We start from the raw sequence: 15,705 nt of genomic DNA, 5'->3' as shown, positions 1-15,705 counted from the left end.
AAGAATCCTGACTAGAACCAAAAAAGTTGATCATATTACTCCAGTGCTAGCCTCCCTACACTGGCTTCCTGTTAAGGCAAGGGCTGGTTTCAAGGTTTTACTGCTAACCTACAAAGCATTACATGGGCTTGCTCATACCTATCTTTCCGATTTGGTCCTGCCGTACATACCTACACGTATGCTACGGTCACAAGACGCAGGCCTCCTAATTGTCCCTAGAATTTCTAAGCAAACAGCTGGAGGCAGGGCTTTCTCCTATAGATCTCCATTTTTATGGAATGGTCTGCCTACCCATGTGAGAGACGCAGACTCGGTCTCAACTTTTAAGTCTTTACTGAAGACTCATCTCTTCAGTGGGTCATATGATTGAGTGTAGTCTGGCCCAGGAGTGTGACGGTGAACGGAAAGGCTCTGGAGCAATAAACCGCCCTTGCTGTCTCTCCCTGGCCGGTTCCCCTCTCTCCACTGGGATTCTCTGCCTCTAACCCTATTACAGGGGCTGAGTCACTGGCTTACTAGTGCTCTTTCATGCCGTCCCTAGGAGGGGTGCGTCACTTGAGTGGGTTGAGTCACTGACGTGATCTTCCTGTCTGGGTTGGCGCCCCCCCTTGGGTTGCGCCGTGGCGGAGATCTTTGTGGGCTATACTCGGCCTTGTCTCAGGATGGTAAGTTGGTGGTTGAAGATATCCCTCTAGTGGTGTGGGGGCTGTGCTTTGGCAAAGTGGGTGGGGTTATATCCTTCCTGTTTGGCCCTGTCCGTGGGTATCATCAGATGGGGCCACAGTGTCTCCTGACCCCTCCTGTCTCAGCCTCCAGTATTTATGCTGCAGTAGTTTATGTGTCGGGGGGCTAGGGTCAGTTTGTTATATCTGGAGTACTTCTCCTGTCTTATCCGGTGTCCTGTGTGAATTTAAGTACGCTCTCTCTAATTCTCTCTTTCTTTCTCTCGGAGGACCTGAGCCCTAGGACCATGCCTCAGGACTACCTGGCATGATGACTCCTTGCTGTCCCCAGTCCACCTGGCCGTGCTGCTGCTCCAGTTTCAACTGTTCTGCCTGCGGCTATGGAACCCTGACCTGTTCACCGGACGTGCTACCTGTCCCAGACCTGCTGTTTTCAACTCTCTAGAGACAGCAGGAGCGGTAGAGATACTCTTAATGATCGGCTATGAAAAGCCAACTGACATTTACTCCTGAGGTGCTGACTTGCTGCACCCTCGACAACTACTGTGATTATTATTATTTGACCATGCTGGTCATTTATGAACATTTGAACATCTTGGCCATGTTCTGTTATAATCTCCACCCGGCAGAGCCAGAAGAAAACTGGCCACCCCTCATAGCCTGGTTCTTCTCTAGGTTTCTTCCTAGGTTTTGGCCTTTCTAGGGAGTTTTTCACCTGCATTGCTTGCTGTTTGGGGTTTTAGGCTGGGTTTCTGTACAGCCCTTTGAGATATCAGCTGATGTACGAAGGGCTATATAAATACATTTGATTTGATTCTACAATGTAGAAAATAGTAAAATAAAGAAAAACCCTTTGAATGAGTAGGTGTCCAAACTTTTGACTGGTACTGTATGTACTGTATATTAAATGTGCAATTTTGATGTTTGTTTTATTGTATGTAGGCTATGAAATATGATTGAAGTAAAACAGAAATGCATTTTATTTGTATCTGCACATCATTGACATGTTTATCTCTATTACTGAATCATTATGCAAAGTAAGTGCTGTGTACGTATCGGTTCTCGTTGGCACAGAAGCTCACTTTTTACTGACAAACACTGGTCGATGCACTTGATCTCAAATAACACCTGTGATTGTTATTGCTCTTTTCATGATACAGGCCAATAGGGCTCTGGTCAACAGAATAGGGTGCCATGTGGGACTAGCCTAATGATGAGCTTCCACCATATTGTTGTCACCTGTCAAGTATTTTCCAAACATTGCAGATGAAAGGGAGGAGACGAGCAGAGAGCAGTAAGTAATTAAAATAACTAGTTTGGGACATTCATCAGTTTGTCCTGGTGAGAGTGCTGTGGTACAATGGTAAAAGAGCAGCTGCACATTATATTTCAGATTTAATCATTTGCATGAACTGAACATAGTGAAACTGTTATTTAGCTGTTTTTTTAAAAGAAGAAACCAGAAAGTACAGATAGTATTTCTTATTTAGTTTTGTCGCTATTTTTTCAAATTGTATTTCTTCAGTGAATACCAGGTATACTGACACTATTGAAACAGTTGTGTAGAGATTCTGCTATTGACCAGCAGGGGGATTGAGTCCACTATAACCTTTATGTGAGCAGCAATATATCAGGCTGGACAACATTTGGTGTTCTCTGTCTGTATCAACTGGTCTGGGGCTGGCTCTGCAGATATTCCTGTAATGCCTGCATACCGTTAGGAATGGGGTAGGATGGGGGTAACTGGACCTGTATTCAAAAAGCGTCTCAGAGTAGGAGTGCTGATCTAGGATCAGTTTAGCCTTTTAGATAAGAATAATACAAATTATTACTTGAAAGTGGGAACTGATCCTAGATCAGCTCTCTTACTCTGAGACACTGTGAATACGAGCAAAACAGCTCCCCTCTGTCTCTCTACAGGTAGGCCATCTATCTGATGCTGTCTGGTCCAAACGAGTATGACATTGTTGCCGCCCGTAGCATTGAAGTCAAGGGAAGCCAGCGAGCATTTAGCCTCCTTTGATTAAAAGGGTATAACATTCTTTGCCAATCAGTGTTGAGCTAAACTGAGCAAGTTCAAAGGTGAATGGTCATGGCGCACCAACAAAAAAGTGTCAAGGGAAATCAGCTTGGATTTTTGCATCACTGGAATCAAATCCCATTGAGAGCATACGTAATTGACAGAAAAACTTGAATTATTGCATCTCGTTGTGTTGTCCTCCAATGGCTAGCTAGCTAAAATTGGCCCTATCCTAAATTAGCCATGGATGGAGATAGGGATTTGGAATTGTGGTTTTACTTAATTCTCCATACTGGCCAATGATTATAATGGCAATTCTGATCCAACCATTAATTCATACATTGTTGTGCCCCTGGCCTGAGAGGATGAAAGTTCAATATGTAGCTATATGTAGAAGGCTAATGTTAACTACTAACGTTGCACATAAATGGAAGTTAGGATAGCGAGCAAGCATTTTAGCCAGGTAGCCTAGGACAACAAAAAAGTATATTGTGTACTGTATGCCAGAAAGAGTGATAGATCGTTTCTAGACCGTTTCGCCAACATGAAAGAGAGGAGGATGCCATTGGTGTTTCTCTACAGGTAGGGTGAGTCAACATGTTTTTCTACTTGCGCGCACACACACACGCACAGCTAACCTTGTGGGGACACACAATTCAGTCCCATTCAAAATCCTATTTTCCCTAACCCCTAACCCCAACCCTTAACCCTAGCTTATTACCCTAAAATTAAGCCTAGCTCCTAACATCAATTCTAACCTTAACACTAAACCCCTTAGAAATAGCATTTGACCTTGACTAACAAAATGTCCCCAGTTGGTCAAATTCTTGTTCGTTTACAATTCTTGTGGGGATGGCTGGTCCCCACAAGAATAGTTAAACATATCCATGTTGATTGGAATACATTTTTTTTGCTACCTTTTAGTTGTCACTGTATTAGACTAAGCAAAGGTGATTTGATGATGCTGAACTGTTGAAGTTGAAATGGTGCAGGAATAGTGGAGGCAGCTCCTGTTTTCTTTGTGACTTGCAGTAACTCTCTGTAGTTCTAAATCAATTTGTTTAGTGGTCTGAAAATGTCAGAAACATTAACTTGCTTGACCATGCTGTAGGTCATGTAACTGTCTGTTACTGTACCTGCAATATGCTTTGTGGACTTCACTGGACAGAGGTTGCTATCTGGCTTTGTGATAAAACAAAGGTGTGGTTGAATTAATTCTGCCACTGTGTTTTCTTGTCTCGGCCTTTAGACCTACAGTATATATCACGGTTGCAAGGCATATGAATTAACAGATTATAGAGCAAACAACACAGTTATCACAACACATAGGTTGTAATATTGCTCAGCTTCCCCAGTGATTTTACCCACACACCGCTACTGCTTATGTAACACTGTTTTGCATGAGTGTGTGTAGAAGGGGTTGGGCGGTATTGTTGTATATACTATATGACGCGTGGACGGCAGGCTATTTAGATTCACAGAGTGAAGAAACTCATGCTTGAATTAACCTGTACCCAGGCACGTGCTCAAACATTGTATTGATTACATAGACACTTCACATTACTCACACGCTCTGGTTTCATTTAAACTACAGTCTCATATACAGTATCTGCAAGGTTTCAAATGTGGGTTTGAGCAATAAGTAGTGTCCTTTTTTAATGTAATGCAATTTGATGAGTGTGTGTATGAGAGAGTGAAAGTGTGTGTGTGTGCTATTTTTGTGCCTTTCTGGGGTGCTGCAAGCACTCTCCTGAGCAGAAAAATCTGTAACGGATGTCTGAGTGAGTCTGTCAGCCTGTGTGTGTGTGTGTTACTCTGTGAACTCAGAGACGTTTGCAACCTGTCTGACCCGGAGGGAGCAGCTCTGTTTTGAAGCTCTGACAGTCTATCTGTTGCACAGTGAACAAGGGTGGGAAAGACAGGCTGGGATTGGTGGAGAGGAAGACTGCCTTTATGATGTCATCTCCTCCACAACAATCTAAATCAACCTCACATGGAGTTCATGGTACTGTGCTTATTCAGGTTCAAGTTCAAAACAGACCCTGTAACAAGACAGATAAAGACAGAAAGACAGTATGTATTTATTAGATACATATATTGCGAGTAGACTAGCAACAACAACCATACAAATATTTTCTTTTAAAACAATGAACAGAAATCTCAAAACCACATTTTACAATTGCGCTGGTTGATTGTTTGGACCAGTCAGCCCAACACATATCGGCCAAACACCATCCGTCAATATAATATATGCAACGTGAACAGAACACTGGCTTGAGCAGCAGGTGACAGGAATCACAGTTCATTTCCGGAATTGTCTCGTGTGTGTTTGTGTCGTAGTAGTACACTGTTTGTACAATTCAATTATATATACTTTTTTACATTTTATTCTGACAAAACCCCTGAAAGTTATTATTTGATTAAGAACCTTGGCACAACATAGCCACATGGGTTAACAACAGTAACGTTTATATAACTTTTATACTTGTAGGACCTAGGCTGAGAACCTGATGATGACTGCATGAGGTTGTGTTTTTCTGGGGGAGACACACATTGAGGCTTGCATCCGGTGCTTTCACTTGAGCTAACATTGCGGTTTTATAAGAGAAGAAGTGTCAACAAGCGGCCATCAAAATGGGGGAAAAAAAGACAAGAAGAACCTCTACTGTGCATCAACTTGCATAGTTATAATATATGCTTTTTCTCAAGCAATAATACCATATGAAGAGATTATCTGTCCAAACTTTATGATTTGTTGGCCATCTTGCATGTATCAAAAGCCCAGTTAAGTGGCAGATATGGTGTAGTGGTAACACCCCCCACTCTCAACACACGCTGGAGACCTGGGTTCAACACCGAGTTGTCCCTTCCAACTTCCTCCCTTCTCCACCTTTGTATCACCTTGTCATTTCTAAACTCTTGAAATAAATCTTAAAAATAAGCTAAGTTAAACAAACTGAGGGGTGCTGAATCTATAACCTGACAACCTGCGGTCGCATTCACTATCAATACCTTTTTCTAAGGGAAAACCTAAATGAGAACTCTTATTCGAAAGGTCATTCTAGTAGGCTACTTCGACTTCGAAACAGTTTCTCCCATTTTGTGCCTTCATTAGGAACATGACCATAGCCGCGGGAAGTAGGTGCAGCACCAACTGGTAAATTGCCAAGATTAAATAATTATTAAATGTGCCAAAATTAAACAATTAGTCCTGTTTGTACATATGCCTAAATAAATAAAATAATTCAAAATACTACACCAGAGAGGATATTGTAGCCACTGAGGATTAATACAATCCTTTACAAAATAGCTGTGAATTGTTTTAATCACAAGCGTGGCCCACACAGCCTGCAATTTGGGCAGCTGGCTTAATTTCAAACAGCTGATTGTGGAGTTGCGGCAAGTAAACAGCAGCTAAAATTGGCCTTATATTTCAAAATACAATTGCTGGAAAAACACAGTTTTGAAGTCAAATGGCTATGGCTGAAAAGAAAAAGACCCTAATCTGTCTGTAGTTAGGATACCAAATCTCCCAAAATTGAGTGACCAGCGGAGCGCATCTGCCATCCACGGCGAGCAAACATTCCCAGAATCCCAGGCCCCTTCACTCACAGACTCTGTGCCTCTGAATTATAAAAAAAATGTATACTATAATTTCCTCCACCAGGCCAGATAGACATAATATTGTACAATCTGCATCTCCCCTCTTTCCGTAGGCTCAAACAGTTGTGAATTAAATTAATTTATTAGGCTGCACTGCAGTGACTACTGTTACCAACTTTAGGCCTACTCATCACATTAGGAATTGTATCTTCAACCACCTCCCACAAACACAGAATTCTATAGCCTCCGTTCACCACTCTACATAACATTGAGTCAGACCTGAGCAAATTTGTTAACACCTCTACACAGTTTGTCTCATTGGGAATTTCAGATGTTTTTCTTTTTTACCAGAACCAATATGGTGTATAAAAGTGTTTCCCCAATCCCAGTCCTTGAGTTGAGTATAGAAACTTTACTATCCCACCCATCTCCAAGCAGATAAGTGTTCAACTGAAACCTCAAGAGGGTTATTTGCTTGTCAGCAATATTTGGGCAATATTCTTGCCTTGCCAACCCAAAGACCAGGATTGAGAAACACAGGAGTAGTTATTGGACTTTTCCCTCTGCCTATACTGTGTTCACTCCCAGCTAACCCACAATCTCCCATTCTATATACTGTACTTGACTAATGATTACCACTGGAAATTGACAGGAAATGGATGAGTTTCCACCATACTGCTTTCATTTATCTGGTCCTTTCAGACCAGTGTTCATGACGGTAAGTTGAGAGAAGAGAAAGCACACCGCTTAAGATTGTTTGGACATAGTTCAATGGCTGATTTCATAAAAATAATTGTCTCAAGAGCAGGTTGAGGAGAGAGAAACGTACCCAAGTAAGAAACTGAACATTAACAACGTTTGACGTAAGTAAGTCTAACTTTTTAACAATACAAATAAAAAGAGCTCTGGGATGAAACCATCTCTCGATGTATGTTTTTTTTGTCATAACCTATGAAACATCTAACAAAAATAATCGATCAGTGAGTGTCTGAGCACAAGAACCACTATCGCATTCTGCAGAGCAGCAATGTCTGTATGATTTGTCTAGCGTTATGGGTACCGACATAGCATGCCTCCAGACCGGTTTGTGCAGTCTTTCCAATTTGCCGTGATAATGACCATAGGAGTTACAAGACAGCCTAATCTGGGACCAGGCTTGGTTAGACAGTGATGAGGGACATAAACAATCAATACTGAGCCAGGACAGAACATCCTAATACACACTATGTGGAGGGAACCTCACCTAAACATCTCCTGATCCTGTGAGTCTATCCTGAGCCTATTAGAGGAAGTGGTTGTGAGAAACTACACTTCAGAGCGAATGTCAAAAGCCTCAAATACCACTTGAATTTAAGATGGTGTCATTTTATTTACAGTTCCTGTCAAGAAGCTTCACACAAACAATGTGAGCGTACGATACAGCGGCTGGCTATCCATGCATGCGAACCACAACTCCTTTTCATTCTGTTTCCACTTCATTGTCTGAGGTATGAATAGTTGTTTAAATCTCTCTTTTTTGGTTTCTGTTTTGTAATTTTTATAGCTCGTTTCTTTTTTTACAGTAATACTTTTTCTTAAAAAACGTTTACATTTAGACAGACGGCAAATTCATGGGGTGACGTTTCCACCAAGTTGTCATGTAAAGTCAGTTTTACTTTAACCCATCTATAGATCAAGGTTAAGATTGGTTAGAGCAGAACCCAGGTCAGTGAGTTAAGGGGGTCTTCCACCTTGAGCGAACAATACAAACCAGCTGAGATCAAAGTGAAGTTTCATGAAGAGCTAGTCTGGGTCAGAAATAGGGGGCCATTTAAGACACACCCCTACACTGCACAGATGTTCAGAAAGTGTCTACAGCTGTTTGTTTTACACAGTAAAGCATCATATCAGACAAGCTCTGACAACACAGACATTAACTGAGCAATTCAATAAAATGCTAAACAACAATAATCATAACAAAAAAAAACTCAACATAATTATCCAAGTCGTGAACTAAGTTCCAAGTCGTCTTTTCTTTCCCTCCGTTTCTGAGCTTTCAGTCCTAACGGAGTCTCTTTTTCAAAAAATGTAAAATACTTTATTGAGATCAATCTGTCAGCCAAAAAGTATTTCAACCCAGAAGTGTGACATCATCCAATATCCATCCATCCAGTTCACAAATATGCAGAATGACACTTATTAGTGTACAACATTTTCAGTCTGGGACTTCTCTATTTAATTTCTCTAGTTCAACCGATCGCTGCCCGCACCCGCCTGCCCGTCTAGCATCACTACATTTACATTTACATTTAAGTCATTTAGCAGACGCTCTTATCCAGAGCGACTTACAAATTGGTGCATTCACCTTATGATATCCAGTGGAACAGCCACTTTACAATAGTGCATCTAACTCTTTTAAGGGGGAGGGGGGGTTAGAAGGATTACTTTATCCTATCCTAGGTATTCCTTAAAGAGGTGGGGTTTCAGGTGTCTCCGGAAGGTGGTGATTGACTCCGCTGACCTGGCGTCGTGAGGGAGTTTGTTCCACCATTGGGGTGCCAGAGCAGCGAACAGTTTTGACTGGGCTGAGCGGGAACTGTACTTCCTCAGAGGTAGGGAGGCGAGCAGGCCAGAGGTGGATGAACGCAGTGCCCTTGTTTGGGTGTAGGGCCTGATCAGAGCCTGAAGGTACGGAGGTGCCGTTCCCCTCACAGCTCCGTAGGCAAGCACCATGGTCTTGTAGCGGATGCGAGCTTCAACTGGAAGCCAGTGGAGAGAGCGGAGGAGCGGGGTGACGTGAGAGAACTTGGGAAGGTTGAACACCAGACGGGCTGCGGCGTTCTGGATGAGTTGTAGGGGTTTAATAGCACAGGCAGGGAGCCCAGCCAACAGCGAGTTGCAGTAGTCCAGACGGGAGATGACAAGTGCCTGGATTAGGACCTGCGCTGCTTCCTGTGTGAGGCAGGGTCGTACTCTGCGAATGTTGTAGAGCATGAACCTACAGGAACGGGTCACCGCCTTGATGTGAGTTGAGAACGACAGGGTGTTGTCCAGGATCACGCCAAGGTTCTTAGCACTCTGGGAGGAGGACACAATGGAGTTGTCAACCGTGATGGCGAGATCATGGAACGGGCAGTCCTTCCCCGGGAGGAAGAGCAGCTCCGTCTTGCCGAGGTTCAGCTTGAGGTGGTGATCCGTCATCCACACTGATATGTCTGCCAGACATGCAGAGATGCGATTCGCCACCTGGTTATCAGAGGGGGGAAAGGAGAAGATTAATTGTGTGTCGTCTGCATAGCAATGATAGGAGAGACCATGTGAGGATATGACAGAGCCAAGTGACTTGGTGTATAGCGAGAATAGGAGAGGGCCTAGAACAGAGCCCTGGGGGACACCAGTGGTGAGAGCACGTGGTGCGGAGACAGATTCTCGCCACGCCACCTGGTAGGAGCGACCTGTCAGGTAGGACGCAATCCAAGCGTGGGCCGCGCCGGAGATGCCCAGCTCGGAGAGGGTGGAGAGGAGGATCTGGTTGGTTCACAGTATCAAAGGCAGCCGATAGGTCTAGAAGGATGAGAGCAGAGGAGAGAGAGTTAGCTTTAGCAGTGCGGAGCGACTCCGTGACACAGAGAAGAGCAGTCTCAGTTGAATGACTAGTCTTGAAACCTGACTGATTTGGATCAAGAAGGTCATTCTGAGAGAGATAGCAGGAGAGCTGGCCAAGGACGGCACGTTCAAGAGTTTTGGAGAGAAAAGAAAGAAGGGATACTGGTCTGTAGTTGTTGACATCGGAGGGATCGAGTGTAGGTTTTTTCAGAAGGGGTGCAACTCTCGCTCTCTTGAAGACGGAAGGGACGTAGCCAGCGGTCAAGGATGAGTTGATGAGCGAGGTGAGGTAAGGGAGAAGGTCTCCGGAAATGGTCTGGAGAAGAGAGGAGGGGATAGGGTCAAGCGGGCAGGTTGTTGGGCGGCCGGCCGTCACAAGACGCGAGATTTCATCTGGAGAGAGAGGGGAGGAAGAGGTCAAAGCACAGGGTAGGGCAGTGTGAGCAGAACCAGCGGTGTCGTTTGACTTCGCAAACGAGGATCGGATGTCGTCGACCTTCTTTTCAAAATGGTTGACGAAGTCATCCGCAGAGAGGGAGGAGGGGGGAGGAGGGGGAGGAGGATTCAGGAGGGAGGAGAAGGTGGCAAAGAGCTTCCTAGGGTTAGAGGCAGATGCTTGGAATTTAGAGTGGTAGAAAGTGGCTTTAGCAGCAGAGACAGAAGAGGAGAATGTAGAGAGGAGGGAGTGAAAGGATGCCAGGTCCGCAGGGAGGCGAGTTTTCCTCCATTTCCGCTCGGCTGCCCGGAGCCCTGTTCTGTGAGCTCGCAGTGAGTCGTCGAGCCACGGAGCAGGAGGGGAGGACCGAGCCGGCCTGGAGGATAGGGGACATAGAGAGTCAAAGGATGCAGAGAGGGAGGAGAGGAGGGTTGAGGAGGCAGAATCAGGAGATAGGTTGGAGAAGGTTTGAGCAGAGGGAAGAGATGATAGGATGGAAGAGGAGAGAGTAGCGGGGGAGAGAGAGCGAAGGTTGGGACGGCGCGATACCATCCGAGTAGGGGCAGTGTGGGAAGTGTTGGATGAGAGCGAGAGGGAAAAGGATACAAGGTAGTGGTCGGAGACTTGGAGGGGAGTTGCAATGAGATTAGTGGAAGAACAGCATCTAGTAAAGATGAGGTCAAGCGTATTGCCTGCCTTGTGAGTAGGGGGGGAAGGTGAGAGGGTGAGGTCAAAAGAGGAGAGGAGTGGAAAGAAGGAGGCAGAGAGGAATGAGTCAAAGGTAGACGTGGGGAGGTTAAAGTCACCCAGAACTGTGAGAGGTGAGCCATCCTCAGGAAAGGAACTTATCAGGGCGTCGAGCTCATTGATGAACTCTCCAAGGGAACCTGGAGGGCGATAAATGATAAGGATGTTAAGCTTGAAAGGGCTGGTAACTGTGACAGCATGGAATTCAAAGGAGGCGATAGACAGATGGGTCAGGGGAGAAAGAGAGAATGTCCACTTGGGAGAGATGAGGATCCCAGTGCCACCACCCCGCTGACCAGAAGCTCTCGGGGTGTGCGAGAACACGTGGGCAGAACTACTACACTACTCTGGACGGTTCTGACTTAGAATATGTGGACAACTACAAATACCTAGGTGTCTGGTTAGACTGTAAACTCTCCTTCCACACTCGCATTAAGCATCTCCAATCCCAAATTAAATCTAGAATCGGCTTCCTATTTCGCAACAAAGCATCCTTCACTCATGCTGCCAAACATACCATGGTAAAACTGACTATCCTACCAATCCTTGACTTCGGCGATGTCATTTGCAAAATAGCCTCCAACAATTTACTCAGCAAATTGGATGCAGTCTATCACAGTGCCATCCGTTTTGTCACCAAAGCCCCATATACTACCCACCACTGCGACCTGTATGCTCTCGTTGGCTGGCCCTCGCTTCATATTCGTCACCAAACCCACTGGCTCCAGGTCATCTATAAGTCTTTGCTAGGTAAAGTCCCACCTTATCTCAGCTCACTGGTCACCATAGCAGCACCCACCCGTAGCACACGCTCCAGCAGGTATATTTCACTGGTCATCCCCAAAGACAACTCCTCATTTGGCCGCCTTTCCTTCCAGTTCTCTGCTGCCAATGACTGGAAGCAATTGCGAAAATTACTGAAGCTTGAGTCTTATATCTCCATCACTAACTTGAAGCATCAGCTGTCAGAGCAGCTTACTGATCATTGCACCTGCCCATCTGTGAATAGCCCACCCAACTACCTCATCCCCATATTGTTATTAATTTTTTTGCTCCTTTGCACCCCAGTATCTCTACTTGCACATTCATCTTCTGCACATCCATCACTCCAGTGTTTAATTGCAAAATTGTTTTTTGCCTTACCTCCCTAATCTTACATTTGCACACACTGTATATATATTTTTCTATTGTGTCATTGACTGTACGTTTGTTTATCCCATGTGTAACTCTGTGTTGTTTGTGTCGCACTGCTTTGCTTTATCTTGGCCAGGTCGCAGTTGTAAATGAGAACTTGTTCTCAACTGGTCTACCTGGTTAAGAGATTCTCCATTTAAAGAAGTTAATTTGTGTCCGGGAAGAAATGTGTTAAGTTCTAGAATGTAGGTGATATTCCTGGTTTAGTAGTGTGGTTAGTTAAGGTGGTGCAATAGAAACAGTGTAGAGAATGGGAGAATGTGGGGGTAGCGTGGAAGGACATACCTAAGATAACATTTGTCGGTTGATTGTATCCACACTGTCCTGGCACGAGGATGGCCAGCGAGAGCCTGAGGATCCATCAGCTGTGCTGGTGTGATTGATGGTGTCTGAAGGCAGTGTGATCTGCGGTGCTGGTGAGTCTGATTCTGTGTGAGATTGTCAGTAGTCTGGGGACCACTGGCTGTGTGGAAAAGCTCCCCTTTCTTCTACATGTTGTTAATCACGACCCCTCTGGGGAACATTTCCATGTCGTTCCCAGCTAAAGCCAACCCTATTCTACACCTTATCCAAACCAACCGTCTGGTCAAAGCCTGGCTCATTCACAGTGATAAAGAGTTGATTATCATTATGCTGCATATCTTTTATGTATCCTTTATTTAAGCATTAAAGTCACATTGAGATCGGCATCTCTTTTTCAAGTGAGCCATATCACATCTCTGCGCATGTGTTTGAATGACATCCTATTTTCTAGGTTCCTTTAAATCCCCTTGTGGTAATACTGAGAGAGTGTGTGTGTGTGTGTGTGTGTGTGTGTGTGTTTAGTGACAGAATGTTAGGCACCGTGCTGAAGCTAGGGATTAGGGTAAGACTGCAGGAGAAGGGAGGTATAGCAACAGAAGGCATATACAGGGAAAACACAGGGGGAGACATCACTTTAGTGCAAAACAAATACCCATCAATGGCTTTGAAGGAGAGGGGAGGGGGACATGTAGCGAAAGCTCATAGCTGGCTGGGTGTAGGATTGGATGTGTGGGGAGGACAATCAGAGAGTCATCTCAAAGGCTTTGTGGCTCTCTGGGGCAACCACTTTTCACACTTTAGGAGAAAGGGGGTTGCTACTGTGAATGATGCTGTATAAAGTACATTATGTGACAGGTTGCATCGGCTAGGACTCTCGGTCTTGTCTTTGGACCTGCCACATTGAGAACCAGGGTATCCATCCACAGGTGAATACTGCTGAACTGAGTTAAAGATTGGAGTCTTTTTCGTGTTTTCTTACCACAATAACAACGCTTTGGCCTGGCCCGTCCATTGAGCTCATTTGGCTTCCAAGGTGTACTGTCTGTCTTTTCCTTCGAAATAAAGTTTCCTTTAAGTTTTGTCATCAGACAGAGAATATTTATACCACCAGTGGGTTTGTTGTTTGTCCTGTCTTGAACATACATAGAGGAATCCAGTATGAGACTTGGTCCTGTGTGATAAAATACTTCAAAAAGAAAAAAGTGTAAAAGATCTGCGGCCTCTCACATTTCAGGGGTCATAGAACCATACTGAACGGTGTAGTAGGGGACCAAACAGGTCTATATTGGCAACTGTGGAAGTGTATTTGTTTTGCACTCAGAGGGGCAGCTGCTCTGACATGAGAGGTGAGGTAGAATCTGTCAGTGACACCCCCCCGGTCCCTCAACCAATCCCACATCAGAGGGGGCGGGAGTCCTGTGTGATGGGCAGGGCAACATAGAGGAGACACACACAATCTGCAACCAGGAAGTGCAGTGCAGCCCAAAAGGGAGATGTAGTGGAGGTTTGGGATGGGTGGAATGACACAACCTAGGTGAGGATCAACTGTCATACGAGGTAAAAGAACAGCAAACTATTGTATTGTGTGTGTACACACAGAGAGAGGTATGTATAGGAGAGGTACACATATACACAGGTAGACAGTTATGTTTACTGTATATATGTGTATTCAGCTTGACAGGTATGTATATTTATATATGCATACGGGTTGAGAGAGGTATGTATGTGCATGCAGGTAGACCGGTGTACTGTATACATGCAGTAAGATAGGTATACAGTACTTGTATGTGTGAGGGTAAAGGGTTGCGTATATAAATGCAGGTACACTTGCACTATTGCACAACAAATTGGATATTGTTTGCATTCATAAATAGGTATGTGTGTTTGCATTGTCATAAAGGGAGGTATATGTGTAACTCTGTGTAAATGAGGTAGGTTCACGAGTACACGTCTTGGCTAGGAGGAGTTTGGGCTGCACATCAGTGGTGGAAGGGAAGAGTCCAAAAGAGAGAAGTGTGGGGGTACACTTGGTAACTGTCCCAGTGGAGGCTGGTGAGGAGGCCGGTGAAGAGGGGAGCTGGAGGGTGGAGCCCCCTGATGGAAGCTCGATTGTGGGACAAAATAAAGTAGCTATCTGCCCTCCTCGAGTGATGGGCAGCTCTGAAAAGCTATGTCAGTCCATGTACTGTATGAATATGTTTTTCTATAGTAGTGTGTGTGTGTTAGGTGAATGTAGATGTACATCAGTAGCTGTATGTGTGAGGTTTGATTTTGTAAAATTGTGTGATTGTAAGTGTGTATGTTTGTGTCAACCATCTGCCTCTCAGAGTGATTGCCTTCCACTAACACAGAGCTCCACCAGTACCAGTACTCCAACCAGACCTCGGGGGTTTGGGTTTGCATACATGTGCACCAGGTGTATAACAACACAGGAGCAGAACACCGCTCAGGGCTGTTAGCTTCCCTGTTAGATAGAGACGCACAGCGCGGCCACAGACCATTAACTCAGAAGGGGGGGGGGGGGGGGGGGGGGGGTGCAGCCAGAGAACCCCAACTCAGAGGGGGGCCCCACAACCCAACTCAAAGTGGGGCCCAGCAGCCACAAGAGCCCCAAGTGCGGCCAGGAGGGGACAGAAACAAATCATCAAAACGGCTATGCAAAAGAAAGCCTTTTTGTTTTTCTCTGTGACTTTTTTCTTGGTGACTATCCGTGTTGCTGGTGGTGATACTGTGTTTCACAAAATGAGGAAAGAGGCCAATTTTTACTCCTTTTCTTTCCCCCTCATAATTCCCCCCTCTCTCTTCTATCTCTTCCAGGTCAAAAGTCAGGGGTCAGTTCATACTTCCTGGTCCTCGAAGACCTCCAGGAAGAGCGGAGGGAAGAGTTCGTTGGGACACTCCACCTTCATGTGGAGGAAGCGGCTGGCGTGGCACGCCCCGATCATCCTCAGGTCTGTCACCTTCATCAGCAGCTTGGGCCAGAAGTGGGGAATGTTGTGCTTGCGGTGGTTGATGTAGTGCTCGAAGGCAAGCAGGTACGTCTCCTGGCACTTCTCGATCTTTTCTACCGACGTCAGGCCCGAACGATCTGAGAGGATCGCAAAATACATACCTTTAAAGACCAATAATAATAA

General features: G+C 45.0%; 1 protein-coding gene across 3 annotated transcripts in view; it reads right to left on the bottom strand.

The window, feature by feature from the left end:
• Window positions 1-12,906: 12,906 nt before the first annotated feature.
• The window catches only part of LOC139578824 (thyroid hormone receptor alpha-like), a 73,085-nt gene continuing 70,286 nt past the window's right edge, over window positions 12,907-15,705 (bottom strand). For 2 of the 3 annotated variants that reach the window (XM_071406879.1, XM_071406880.1), the window contains one exon: window positions 12,907-15,659. In XM_071406879.1, coding sequence (XP_071262980.1) covers window positions 15,409-15,659 — 251 coding nt within the window. In that variant the 3' untranslated portion in view covers window positions 12,907-15,408. The remainder of the gene's footprint in view (window positions 15,660-15,705) is intronic. The other variant, XR_011675624.1, reaches the window with a different exon arrangement.

The sequence above is a fragment of the Salvelinus alpinus genome, chromosome 6, assembly GCF_045679555.1.
Source record: "Salvelinus alpinus chromosome 6, SLU_Salpinus.1, whole genome shotgun sequence".
In the NCBI taxonomy this organism is placed as follows: Eukaryota; Metazoa; Chordata; class Actinopteri; order Salmoniformes; family Salmonidae; genus Salvelinus; species Salvelinus alpinus.
This window is presented reverse-complemented; position numbering and strand designations above follow the sequence as displayed.